The sequence below is a fragment of the Nicotiana tabacum genome, chromosome 7 (genome assembly GCF_000715075.1).
Source record: "Nicotiana tabacum cultivar K326 chromosome 7, ASM71507v2, whole genome shotgun sequence".
NCBI lineage: Eukaryota > Viridiplantae > Streptophyta > Magnoliopsida > Solanales > Solanaceae > Nicotiana > Nicotiana tabacum.
In genome coordinates, this window is record NC_134086.1 from 124,548,878 (window position 1) to 124,561,815 (window position 12,938).

Genomic DNA, 12,938 nt, shown 5'->3' on the forward strand with positions numbered 1-12,938 from the left:
CTTTACATGTTAGGTTAATTAATTGATGGCTAATTGTGTGAAGCCTAATAAAGAAGGAAAAGAGTAGCTCTTTAGAGCTTGAATTCGAACTTCGGCCAGTTTTCTGAGCCCAGCTCTTACCCATCAGCCCAATCATTCCATAAGCGCAACCCATTCCCCTTCAAACGCCTAAACGGCGTCGTTTCTTCTTATTCCATCCCACGTAAACGACCTAATCTCCTCCCCCTTTCAGAAAGACCAGCAGCAAACAAAGAAGATCAGACCCCCCCCCCCCCTTCCAAAACCCTAGCCGCCTCACACCCTTCTCTCTCCTTCTCCATTCTTCTCACTTCACCAGAGATGAACGAGAATCAGACCCTTCCCAACAAAAATCCCTAATTCCCTTCCTCTATCATCGACTCCAAAAGACCCCTCCTCAAAAATAGCCGCCGCCGGACCTCTCTCTGCAAAAACCTTCATCGGCCGTCCCTCCATCCTCTCAAGAGAGAACCAAACAGATCCCTCCCCGTTCTTCAACCTCGCAGCTAAAAAAAGACTTTCAGCTCTGAAAAAAAAGAAGAAAGAAAGAAAGATTTCAGTTTGTTGGCTCGTGGTTTTCTGGGATTTCAAGAGTGTTTAAACTCTCCAAAATTGCTGGTTGATTGTTGAATTTGTGGCTGCTTTGGCTAGGTCTTGCCAGTCTCCATTTCTGCTCTGTATTTGTCTTTCCAGTCTAGGTATGTTCATACCACTCTGTAATAATGATTGGTCTTTATTGAATGATGAATTTTGATCTTTCTTTGAGACTCATGGCATGCTGTTGAATAAATACTCACGTGATATGAGTAAAACCCTGTCTGTTTATGATGCAATTTGAAGGATTATTTCATGAATTTTCTGCTGAAACTTTATTCTTGTGTGTTTGTGAGTTCAAAGCTAGGATTTGCTTTAAAAATTTGAAATCCAGTGTTGTTGGAGTTCAATTCTGGACTTGAATATCTGTTTAATACATACTTGCTGTTCTAGAGAAACAAAAAATTGAATTTGCATGTGGATTTCAACTGAGTTCTCGAATTGTAGAGCATCTGTCAATTCCACGTTTTTGGGTTTGGTCTGCAGACTGAAAGTGGTTCCCTCTGTCCAATTTATGTGTTCGTTTCAATGCATTGGATTGTTTACATTGTGGCATCCAGAAGTAAATTGCTATCAAATTTGGGATATGTTACCACCCCATTCTGGCCTCATATACATTTCAATGGTCTTCAGCCTACTGCTTATGTATTTTACTCTGTTGAGTTTGCATCTTTTATGATCAGATGATGTGTTTGAACTCGGAGGAAAATGTTTTTCTAATAAATATAAGATATTCTATCCAAGCCAGCGTCGTGCATACGCTTTCTGTTAATCCGTCCTTTTGAAATCTAGCCTCTTCCCATTGTTTATAGAAGCTATTACCACTATAGTGTCTGCATAGACATGTTAGCGGTTTCATAATCTACATTCTGAAGGTGATTTTCTAATTAGCTGCATCAGTAGTTATTTGACCTCCAATCTAATAGTTATTTGACCTCCAAATAAAGTATAGAGGCAAGTTAAACTGACATGGTTGTGGTACGTTTCCATATTAAAATAAACATGTTGTAGATCGTGGTCGCAATTCACAATGTGTGCAAAAACAAACGAGTGCGCGACATCGCGACTTGTTCAAACAATTTCCATAATCACGGACCTTTTACAATTAATCTCAAAGTAGCTTAAGAATAATAGATGAACATCATAGCTTGTTTTAGGCGCGGTTGATAATAATTATCGTGACTATGGGTACGGTTCCCGTAGCATGGTCACGATACATAAATCCCATTCGGGTGTGCATTTCATGTGACACGATCATAACTTCAAAGGGGTGCACTTGTTGAACTATATCTTCCAGAGTCAATATTACCAGCAGAGGAAGTATTATAACCAATGCTACGGTTTGACTCAGGAGATCGCATCCCTCCAGGCATATTTGGTCTTGGAGCTGAGCTTGAGGTAGCTGAATCAACAGTAAAGGATTGAGGGCTGCCACTTAAACCACCTGATTGATGGGTGGAAGACTGAAGTGGGGCAGCTGGCGGTGGCACTGAAGGACTAATACCATTTGGGAGATAATGCTTTGGTACTCCAATGGTATCACATGTCTCAAGTGTAATATCTAATTCAATGATAATGGTGATCCTGTTTGAAGAATTAGACAAGAAAAATCAATAAACAAACACTGTAGGCTACAAGTATGATTCTCAAAGACACTTACAAAAAATGAAGTGTGTGTATATATAGTTTCTTATTGGAAAGTGTAGCTGGAAATTACTGGCATGGTGGGGTTGCAGGTCAGCTGTTTGCTAATTATTTTTGAAAAAGACAATATCAGAAAGTTCATCATACAAAAGTGTCATCCACTCACCTTACAGGAAAAATTAACAATTAAGGTCTAACTATACACATATAAGTTGTGCTGCAAATCACAGCACTGTCACTAGAGGAAAAGCCGATCTACAAACCTAAAAAGTTGCAACACCAACTGCTGGAGCAAAGCATATACACAGATGGTTACCCTATACACATTTAAGGAACCCTGTTATAATAGGAAAAAGGTTACCATATACACAGAAGTTTAAACCCTAGTTGAGCCTATTCTTAATTAGGTTTATAAAACAATTCTAGGTAACTTAGATGTAAGCAAGAACGCCGAAACGGCCCCTAATAACGATCAACAAAAAAGAAAAAGTCCACCACTCCAAAGATTTTTGAGTTTATAAGGTAAAGAAGATAAAAACAAATTCACAGAGACAAATTATTGAACAGAATCACCTCTTTTCTCCCATTGCTTTGAACGTCCTACACAATACAGGAGTTCGTACTAAAATTTGCGCATGCAAATAACAACAGCGAATTAAATAAAAAGTATAAGCTATTGATTTTCTCAAACCTTAATAATCATATATATCTCCTAGCAAACATACGTAGTTCTTGTGGCAAAGCATCTTAATGAAAAAACTCCTTCAAGATATGCAATCCGAAATTTCAAGCATTTATATCATATAAATTGACAAAATTGAAGGAAAAACAGAGAAATTACATTCGATTTTGGATGTTACTCTAAACGAATTGATTCATCTGAATAATAGATCCTTTTTGAATCTGTTGAGACCGAATAAGATCGTTTTTTTGCGTAGCTAACATCCCTTGCTGAAGAAATTCCCTGTCTGATAAAAGAATCCGGTAGCGTTCGTTATTGTTGTTCTGATTCTGAGTGTTCGCTAACCGAATACTCAGAATGTAACACCGGTTTAAAATCCTCCGCATGTGCTTCGCCGTTCGTTATAATCGATATCGCACCTTCTGTCAAGTTTATCGGCGGCATTTTTTCCGGCAAAATTATACTTTTTTTTCTCGAGAAACTAACAGAGAAAGAGAAATAGTGAGTTGAAAGTGAAGGGGAAGAGCTTTTCAAAACCCTAAAAAAAGAAGCGGGATAGAATAGAACTGGGCAGGCGCGAAACTGAAATAAAAGAGGGGAGACGCTCTTTTTTTATGATGTGGGTAACGACAGGATGTCAGGATTGGCCTTTTATTCACTGCTTGAGAGTTCTTAGAGAAGCTTGTAAATTTTGATTGGAGGTTCTACAGAGTAGAGTAATTAGTAATTGCAGAGGTAGCCACAAGTTTCTTAGAAGAAGGAAATGAACCACAAAAGTAACTATAGCGAAATAGGTTGTGGGATTTGCTTGCACTTCGACTAATATCACGAGGTATCCGCTATCTCCCACTAGCACAAGTTAATATATGTTTAATCTACTAGTATACTTTAATTTAGGCTTATACTTAACAATAGTAGACATTTGATTTAGGTTTTATATTTAGCAAATATTAGTATACTACTCCCTCCATCCCAATTTATGAAGCAAGCATTGTTTGCCTATGCACAAATTTTAAGACAGAAATAAAGATTTTTGAAACTTATGATCTAAAATAAATCTTTGATATTTGTGTGGCTATAAATTATCTCATTAAAGGCAAAATAAAAAATTAAAGTTAAATTATTTTTAAATATAAAAATATAATGTTTTTTAAGAATAAATTAAACAGGAAAGTGTGCCATATATGTGGGGAATATATATAGTAACAAATAGTAATACCTTAAGAAAGGATAAAATTGATTTGGGCGAAGTGTTATTTACTATTAATTACGTTACAACTCTTTTATTTATATTTGTTTTTTGTTTAGGTCATCTCACTTCTCTTCTTCAAACACTAGCCCTGGTGCTCAACTCAAATCAGGCGTTAGAGCAGAAAAGCCAAAGATGATGCATTGTGGCCATGGTGTTTGTGTTTTTTTAGTGGTGGATAAGAATAAATGAAGAGGTTGTGTTGTGGGTGAGAGAAATGATGATATTGCGGTATTTCAGTGATAGAGATGATGGATAGAGGATTAAAAATGAGTGTAAAGTTCCAAAATTTTCTACAATTAATTTGTATGTGTTTCGAGCCTAAAAAGTACAATTTGAATAAAGCCCGAGCCGCACAAGGGCATACATGAGTGCAATGAAGTTATGAAAACACTTGGGAATAGTTATTTCATCAATGGATAAGTGTTAGATTAATGAAAGAATGAGAGAAGATTGTAGGAAATAAGAGGTTAAACTAAAAGATCATAGATCAAGCCTGGACGAGCTTAAGAGAGTAATTAACGTGAGGATCTACCAGAGGGAAATAGAGTCGTTAGGATACTTATACATCGCCACAATATAAGTTGGAAGGATTTAGGTTGGATAGTCAAGCACATAACTCATGACTATTGGACTAAAGATGAAGTCGAAGGAGGACTGAGGCAACTGGGCCCTCCATCCATTGCCACGGTTCAGCCATACCACGGTTCAGCCATGTCATTTTCCATAGAAGACGAGGGGGAAGCCTTGGCCCAACCGTGGTTGTTTCTTAATTGTTGCCATCAACTATTACCACAGTTTTGCTATGGCCATCAACTATTGCAATGGCTGAGCCAAGACTATATCTATTCCCCTAGTTGAGGAGAGAGAAAAGGAAGAGGATTTTGGATAGTGGTTTCTAGTCCCCCAGTAAATTTTATATATTAGTGTTGTGAAAGTCAGAATTTTGAAATTCTCTTAACTGATAAAAAAAAAGTCAAAATCTTGAAATAAATAGATGCCTTTTAAGTTGTGGGGCTAGTTGGTATGTGGCACATTTCAGTCTCATCTTTTTGGATATTAACCAGCTTATGTTAATTGCAAATGATGGATGTTGGTGCATGCATCTGTGTATATATCTGTGATATTTTATATTGATGTTAAAGCCCTTTTCTTTTTTCTATTTTTTTAAAGTGGCGTTTTCTCTAGCCGGTGGTCTATCGGAAACAGTCTCTCTGCCTTCCCGGGTAGGGGTAAGGATGCAAACATCTTACCCTCCTCAGACCCCACTTTTGAGAATTTACTAGGTTTGTTGTTGTTGTTGTTTTATATTCATCTGATTAGTGGATTTTATTTTCACATCTGGATGCAAAGCAAGGTGCTTGTACTTTAGTGAAGCTCAAAATGGGTTGGAAAAGTTATCAGAAACTCATTCATCAGTGGAGAATTCTCAGAGGTGATAATGTAAGTTCATTAATCACCGTTTCTTTGGCTGATTGTCTATCTAATACCTTAGGGATTTTTCTAATTATTTCCTTTTTTTTTGTTTTGTTTCCAGGTCATGATTACAAGAGGAAAAGATAAAGGCGAGACTGGTACCATTAAGCGTGTCATACGTTCCCAAAACCGTGTAATCGTTGAGGGCAAAAACTTGGTAAGCATTTTTCTTGGCACATGCTTTATATCCTTTAAACGTGTCTTGTGATAGTTTACCCTGGTTGTAAAACATATCTTGTCATAATTTAGTTGTTTTTCACTTTTTTTTTTCATTGTTTCCAAAATCCTGTTTTTATTTGTTTGCTTGTTTTTATGTATTAGGGAGTCCTATTGTGGAATTGATACTAATGAGTGGGAGAAGATTTAACATCAATTTGAGAATCTTAACTCATAAAGTTCACCTAATTCCATCGTTGAAGTTGCAACTTGCAAACAGATTTAAAGTCTTACAATTGGTTTTGATTCCTCGCTTCTGTGTCTCATCATCTATGAGGGTTATGCTTATATTTGGTTGTATTATTTTCAATGCAAGGGTTATGCAAGAGTTTATTTTTCAACGCTTATGCTTATCTTCGAGTTATTTTATTGCATGTAAATAAAATGTGGAACCATAAACCAAACTCGAGTATTTTCTGCATTCTTTATTTTATTAAGTTCAACAAATTTCATTTCTGCATAACAATGTGTGTGTGTGTATATATATATATAATACATAATTTAGATGTGAAAAATGTTGAATGAATTGATCATAAAAATTCCCTTCTAAAGAAGATAAAGAAGATATGAATGGTAGAGAAAACGGAAAGAGATTGTCTCTCAAGTTTTGAAGACATTTCTATTTAATCTTACGCAATCTTCAGAAAAATTGTGAAAGTACAAATCTACGATCATAATTTATGATGCTCTTAATTCTCTTTTTGTCCTTTGTTGGTATAATGATTAAAATATTACTTAGATCACCTATTCATGTTCCATTCCCCATCATGAGTACCTGATTTTAGCTTAGTACTTCAGAAGCCTGAGAACCTGGTTGTTTTGGCTTGAATCGAGAATATTGACATTTTGACGGTCGGGTCATCTAAAAAATATAAGATAGACTGATTACATCTTTGTGAAACTATGTGGGAGGAATCGACATCAAGATGTTAGATTGAACAAGAAACTGAGTTGCTCAAGGTGGTTTCGTTGAGATATAGCTAGCTGTAGGAGTCTGCTTCACTAGTAAGAGCTTCAAGGCAATCTCTCTGTGGATTAGATTATTAGTGAACAACAAGCAAGAACCAGTTGGTGGTGTTTTAGACAAGTAGCTCTTTCACATTCACACTTAGTGATAGCTGTATTAAGGAACAGAGCTCTTAATTGACTAAGATGCGCTTCAAGATACTCTTTTTATGTAAACAACAACAACAGGCCTAGTGAAATCCCACGAGTGGAGTTTGGGTAGGGTAAAGTGTACACAGACCTTACCCTTACCTAATGAAGGTAAAGAGGTTGTTTCCGAAAGACCCTCCGCTCTAAGGAAGTGAAACTGAAGCAATAAATAGACAGTAGCAACAACCTAATGAAAGGTAGAGATGTTTCCGAAAGACCTTCGACTCTAAGGAAGTGAAAATGTAGCAATAAACAGACAATAGCAACAACCAAGTAATTAGACATGGGCGCAAATGGATATACGTGCAACAACAGATATCTACGATGACGACACTATAAAAATACATGCAGTCTTGCTGGAAATAATGACACAATGCGAAATAGCAAGGGGTTAGGCATAGCAAAATACAAGACTAGTACTAATACTACTAGGATGCCTAGACGAAACTCTTAGACTCTTTGTTCACCCACAACCCTAATCCTTAACTTCCACACCCTTGTATTGAGGGTCATGTCCTCGGTAATCTGAAGAAGCGTCGTGTCCTTCCTAATCACCACCCCAATACTTCTTAGGCTTAGGCCTCCCTGTACCGCTCCGCTGGCCCGCCGTGGTCAACCTCTCACACCTCCTAACCGGTGCATCAGGGTATGTCCTCTTCACCTGAACCATCAGGGCCTTTCGGAAACAACCTCTCTACCTTCATTAGACATAGGTGCAAATGGAGATACGTGCAACAACAAATATCTAAGACTACGACACTATAAAAATACATGCAGTCTTGCTGGAAATAACGACACAATGTGAAATAGCAAGGGGTTAGGCATAGCAAAATACAAGATTAGTACTAATACTACTCGGATGCCTAGATGAAACTCTAGACTCTTTGTCCACCCACAACCCTAATCCTTGACCTCCACACCCTCGTATCGAGGGTCATGTCCTCGGTATGCTGAAGAAGTGTCATGTCCTTCCTAATAACCACCCCAATACTTCTTAGGCCTCCCTCTATCCCTCCTCTGGCCCGTTGTGGTCAACCTCTCACACCTCCTAACCGGAGCATCAGGCTCTCTCCTCTTCACCCGAATCATCTCAGCCTTGATTCCCACAATTTATCTTCTATCGGAAGTCATGCCCGGCTTGTCTAAAATAAACTCGTTCCTAATCTTATCTCTCCTGGTATGTCGACATATCCATCTCAACATCCTCATTTCCGCTACTTTCAACTTTTGAACGTGAGATTTCTGGACTTTGGCCAACACTCGGCTCCATTCAACATGGCCGATCTAACTACCACTTTATAAAACTTGCCCTTAAGTCTAGGTGACACATTCTTGTCACTCAAAACACCAGAAGTGAGCAACTATTTCATCCATCCCGCTCCAATACGTTGTGCGACATCCTCGTCGATTTCCTCGCTACCCTAAATCATAGACCCAAAATATTTGAAACTATATCTCTTGTGGATGACTTGTGTATCTAGCTTCATGTCCGCTTCTGCTTCATGGGCCCCAACACTAAACTTACACTCAAGTACTCAGTCTTCGTCCGGCTAAACTTGAAACCTTTAGACTCCAGAGTCTGTCTCCATACCTCTAGTCTAGCATTAACCCCACAATGCGTCTCATCAATCATCACTATGTCATCTGCAAATAACATACACCATGAACCTCTCCTTGAATGTAGGGGTGTTCGTCGGTACGGTTCGGTATATTGGACATTTCGGTTCGGTATTTTTGGTATTCAGTTTCTTAAAATGCAATACCAATACCGTACCTAATTAAATTCGGTATGATTTGGTTTTCTCCTTTCGGGTTCGGTTTATTCGGTATGATAACTTCAGTTTATTCGGTTTGAATACTAACTAGTGCATAGAGTCATAGACTGTAATATTCTAAATTAAAGTACTCAAAAGTACAAAACTAAAAATATTTGTTGACAAAAGTTTTGTCCAAAACTAGCAAATTTCAACCTAGAGAGAGAAAACTGTACATAAAAGAATTAATTTGATCATTAGAAATGTTTTGTTACTTGCTTAGAGCTAATCGATGAACTTAGAGAATAAAGGAAAGTAAAATTTTAGATTTTATATTTATGTTATAATTCATAATATGTGTATTGTGTAATATAATATATATTTCGGTACGATATCAGTATTTTGGTATTTCATTTTAAAATACCAAATATCAATATTTTTTAAAACTTAAACCAATACCATACTGAATACCAAATACTAAAATCTTCGATTTCGGTACCGTAATTTGGTATTTACCAAAGTATGCACAGTCCTACCTTGAATGTGTCGCGTCAACACATCCATCGCTAGGGCAAATAAAAATGGGCTAAGAGCTGATCCTTGATGCAACCCTATCTCCGCAGGGAAATAGGCCGAGTCACCTCCCACGGTTCTTACTCGTGTCTTAGCTCTCTCGTACATGTCCTTAATCACCCTGATGTACGCTATCGGAACACTGCTAATCTCCGAACATCTCCATAAAACCTCCTTAGGACTTTATCGTAGGCTTTTTCTAAGTCTATAAACACCACATGCAAGTCCTTTCTCTCACTATACTATTCCATCAACTTCCTTACCAGATGAATGGCTTTTGTAGTCGACCGCCCTGGCATGAAACCGAACTGGTTCTCTGAAACAGACACATTCCTTGTCACCCTCCTCTCCACCACCCTCTCCCAAATATATTTAGACTGTTGGTGCAAGAGAGATTCTTTATCTAACATGACAAAATATTTTAGCCTTACACTTTCTAAAGCTTTGGCAGAGGACAAATCACTTACTTTGTTACATCTTTCGGTACCCACTTGGTATTGTTTATAAATAAAATTATGTTATTTTATCAAAAACATAATTAGTATGTAAAACAAAACTACCCCTTACTGTATTATATGCCCTTTTACAGGTCAAGAAACATATTAAACAAGGGCAAGGCCATGAAGGTGGGATATTTTCTGTTGAGGCGCCGCTGCATGTATCCAATGTTCAGGTTGTAGATCCAGTCACAGGGTATGGATGCATTTATTTTCCCCTTACCATTTGTCTTTTGATCTTAGAACATGGTGGTAGCTCATGTCTTCTTCCACAGGAAACCAACAAAGGTCGGGATTAGATTCCTAGAGGATGGCTCCAAAGTAAGAGTTTCAAGAGGTATAGGAGCGTCAGGTTCTATTATTCCTCGGCCCGAGATCTTAAAAATAAGGACCACACCAAGGCCTACAGTTGGTAATTATCAAATTCTTTCGCATTCGCCTGAGTATATGCTTCTAGATGAGTATTCTGTTGCATCTTAGACGTAGTATTATACGCCATGTGTGTTTTCTATTTTTTTTTTTTGAAGTGTTTGGGGGGATTGGGGGGGGGGGGGATATTAGCCGTAGAGGTATGATCTGATTTCAACTGGAAGAAGAAATTAAAGCTCCAAACTTTGAAGAGCTAAGAATCAATTGTAGACGCAACTTTATGATCAACTTTAATGTAGGATAGGTTTCATTTAAAGACAAATTGTTGAAATGCATGGCACGTTATGGTTCGGTTTGAAGTAGTGTAACCTAAAATTAGATTGTAAGTCAAATTTAGATGAAGCGTGGATCTGGGGAGATCAACAATATGGTTTATTCTTCTGTTAGTTTCCTGTAGGAGTACTGTTTGGCAATATGGAAGGTTGAAGTCGGGAACTTTGTGGGGATTGGGTTACGCAACTTTGAGAAATATGTGTGCTGAGTGATGATGGATGGTTCATGAGGTGTGCGACTTAAGTATTCTTTTTGCTGGGAGTTGATGGTGCTTGTTTGGCATTGTTGCTTACCACTTCCTTCTTTTGACTTCAATGGAAGTTTTCATAGAGTTGGTTCTACCAAATTAAAGATGTTTGATTACTCTTCCAGGGTCAATGTGTGTGTATTCGGCTGACGTCTGATCCTCTTTCTTCTGGATGTTCTCCTTTACTTTGTGCAGCTGGTCCCAAAGATACTCCAATGGAGGTGGTCATGGAGAGGACGTATGATCCAAAAACAGGAAAAGGCATGCCAGATCTCTGAGAAAATTATCCATATTTACACATCTCAATGTGGTGCAGATGCTGGTTGCCTGCATTACTTTTGTGAAAACTGGCATAATATGGTTATTTGTTTCATTCAAAATCTCATTGTACACTGTTTGGCTTTAGACCAAGAGAATTTGCTACGCTCATTCAAATCTTAAATGAGTCATCTGGGGATTCTTCAATCGAAAAATTGATAGGATGTTCACAAACCCAGTGTTGTTGTTCAATTCTGGACTTAAGGTATCTGTTTAATACATGCTGTTCTAGAGAAACAAAAATTTGAATTTGCATGTGGATTTCAATTGAGTTCTCGAATTGTAGAGCATCTGTCAATTCCACATTTTCGGGTTGTCTGCAGACTGAAAGTGGTTCCTCTGTCCAATTTATGTGCTCGTTTCAATGCATAGGATTGTTTACATTGCGGCATCCAGAAGTAAATTGCTATCAAATTTGGGTTTTGTTACCACACCATTCTGGCCTCATATACATTTCAATGGTCTTCAGCCTACTGCTTATGTATTTTACTCTGTTGAGTTTGCAGCTTTATGATCAGATGATGTGTTTGAACTCGGAGGAAAATGTTTTTCTAATAAATTTAAGATATTCTATCCAAGCTAGCGTTGTGCATACGCTTCTGTTAATCCGTCCTCCTGAAATCTAGCCTCTTCCCATTGTTTATAGAAGCTATTACCACTATAGTGTCTGCATAGACATGTTAGCGGTTTCATAATCTACATTCTGAAGGTGTTTTTCTAATTAGCTGCATCAGTAGTTATTTGACCTCCAAATAAAGCATAGAGGCAAGTTAAATTGACATGGTTGTGATACTTTTCCATATTAAAATAAGCATGTTTTAGATCGTGCGATTCGCAATGTGTGCAAAAACAAATGAATGTGCAACATTGCGACTTGTTCAAACAATTTTCATAAATCACAGACCTTTTACAATTAATTTCAAAGTAGCTTAAGAATAATAGATGAACATTATAGCTTGTTTTAGGCGCGGTTAATAATAATTATCGTTATTATGGGTATGGTATATGTGGCATGGTCATGATACGTAAATCCCATTCGGGTGTGCATTTCATGTGACACGACCATAACTTCAAACAATTATTAAAATAAATACGTTGTGAATCACGGGTGTGTTTCACGTGTCGTGATTTGCGATGTGTACAAAAATAGCAAGTGCACGACATCGCGACTTGTTTAAATAAACTCCATAATTGTTTAAAATAATTAAAAGCGGTATAAAAGCGATAATGCACAAAAGGGTTTGAAACATGTAATTAATCAGATAATTAAGTCAATTATTAATAGTTAAGCGACCATGCTAAAATCACAGAATTCGGGAGTGCCTCTAACCTTCTCCCGGGTTAACATAATTCCTTACCCGGTCTACTAGTTTCGCAGACTTTAAACGGAGTCAAATTTCCTCGATTTAGGATTTAAAATAAATCGATGACTTGGAATACCATAATATTCCGAGTGGTGACTCTGAAAATAAATAAATAATTCCATTTCGAATAATGTTACTTAAATTTTAAAAAAAACCCTATCCCCATTCGGGGAAAAGGAAGTGTGACAGCGCTATTCATCTGATTTTGTTTGAACGATTTGGATTGGCTATGAAAAACCTTGGCGATGGATGTACTGTCGCGACACATACAAGGGGAGGTGCCTTGGTGTATGCTATTTACCGATGATATAATATTGATTGACGAGACGCGAAGCTGAGTTAACGCAAAGTTGGAGGTTTGGAGACTGACCTTGGAGTCTAAAGGTTTCAAGTTGAGCAGAACCAAAACTGAATACTTGGAGTGCGAACTTAGTGACGGAACCCATAAA

General features: G+C 37.6%; 1 protein-coding gene across 6 annotated transcripts; it reads left to right on the forward strand.

The window, feature by feature from the left end:
- Positions 1–207: 207 nt before the first annotated feature.
- On the forward strand, positions 208–11,703 carry LOC107762564 (uncharacterized). 6 transcript variants are annotated; one of them, XR_012693513.1, is made up of 8 exons: positions 253–716; positions 4,247–4,462; positions 5,541–5,630; positions 5,725–5,820; positions 9,951–10,054; positions 10,134–10,270; positions 11,003–11,330; positions 11,449–11,703. XR_012693513.1 is itself a non-coding variant. In XM_016580938.2 (7 exons), the coding sequence occupies exons 3-7, from the start codon at positions 5,571–5,573 to the stop codon at positions 11,083–11,085; spliced, it is 480 nt and encodes a 159-aa protein (XP_016436424.1). In that variant the 5' UTR covers positions 208–716; positions 5,361–5,419; positions 5,541–5,570; the 3' UTR covers positions 11,086–11,415. The 6 variants fall into 6 exon arrangements, 5 of the variants coding, with proteins under 5 accessions (XP_016436424.1, XP_016436423.1, XP_016436422.1 ...); XM_016580938.2 differs by lacking the exons at positions 4,247–4,462; positions 11,449–11,703 and adding an exon at positions 5,361–5,419 and having other exon boundaries at positions 208–716; positions 11,003–11,415; XM_075217568.1 differs by lacking the exon at positions 11,449–11,703 and having other exon boundaries at positions 11,003–11,415.
- Positions 11,704–12,938: the final 1,235 nt, after the last annotated feature.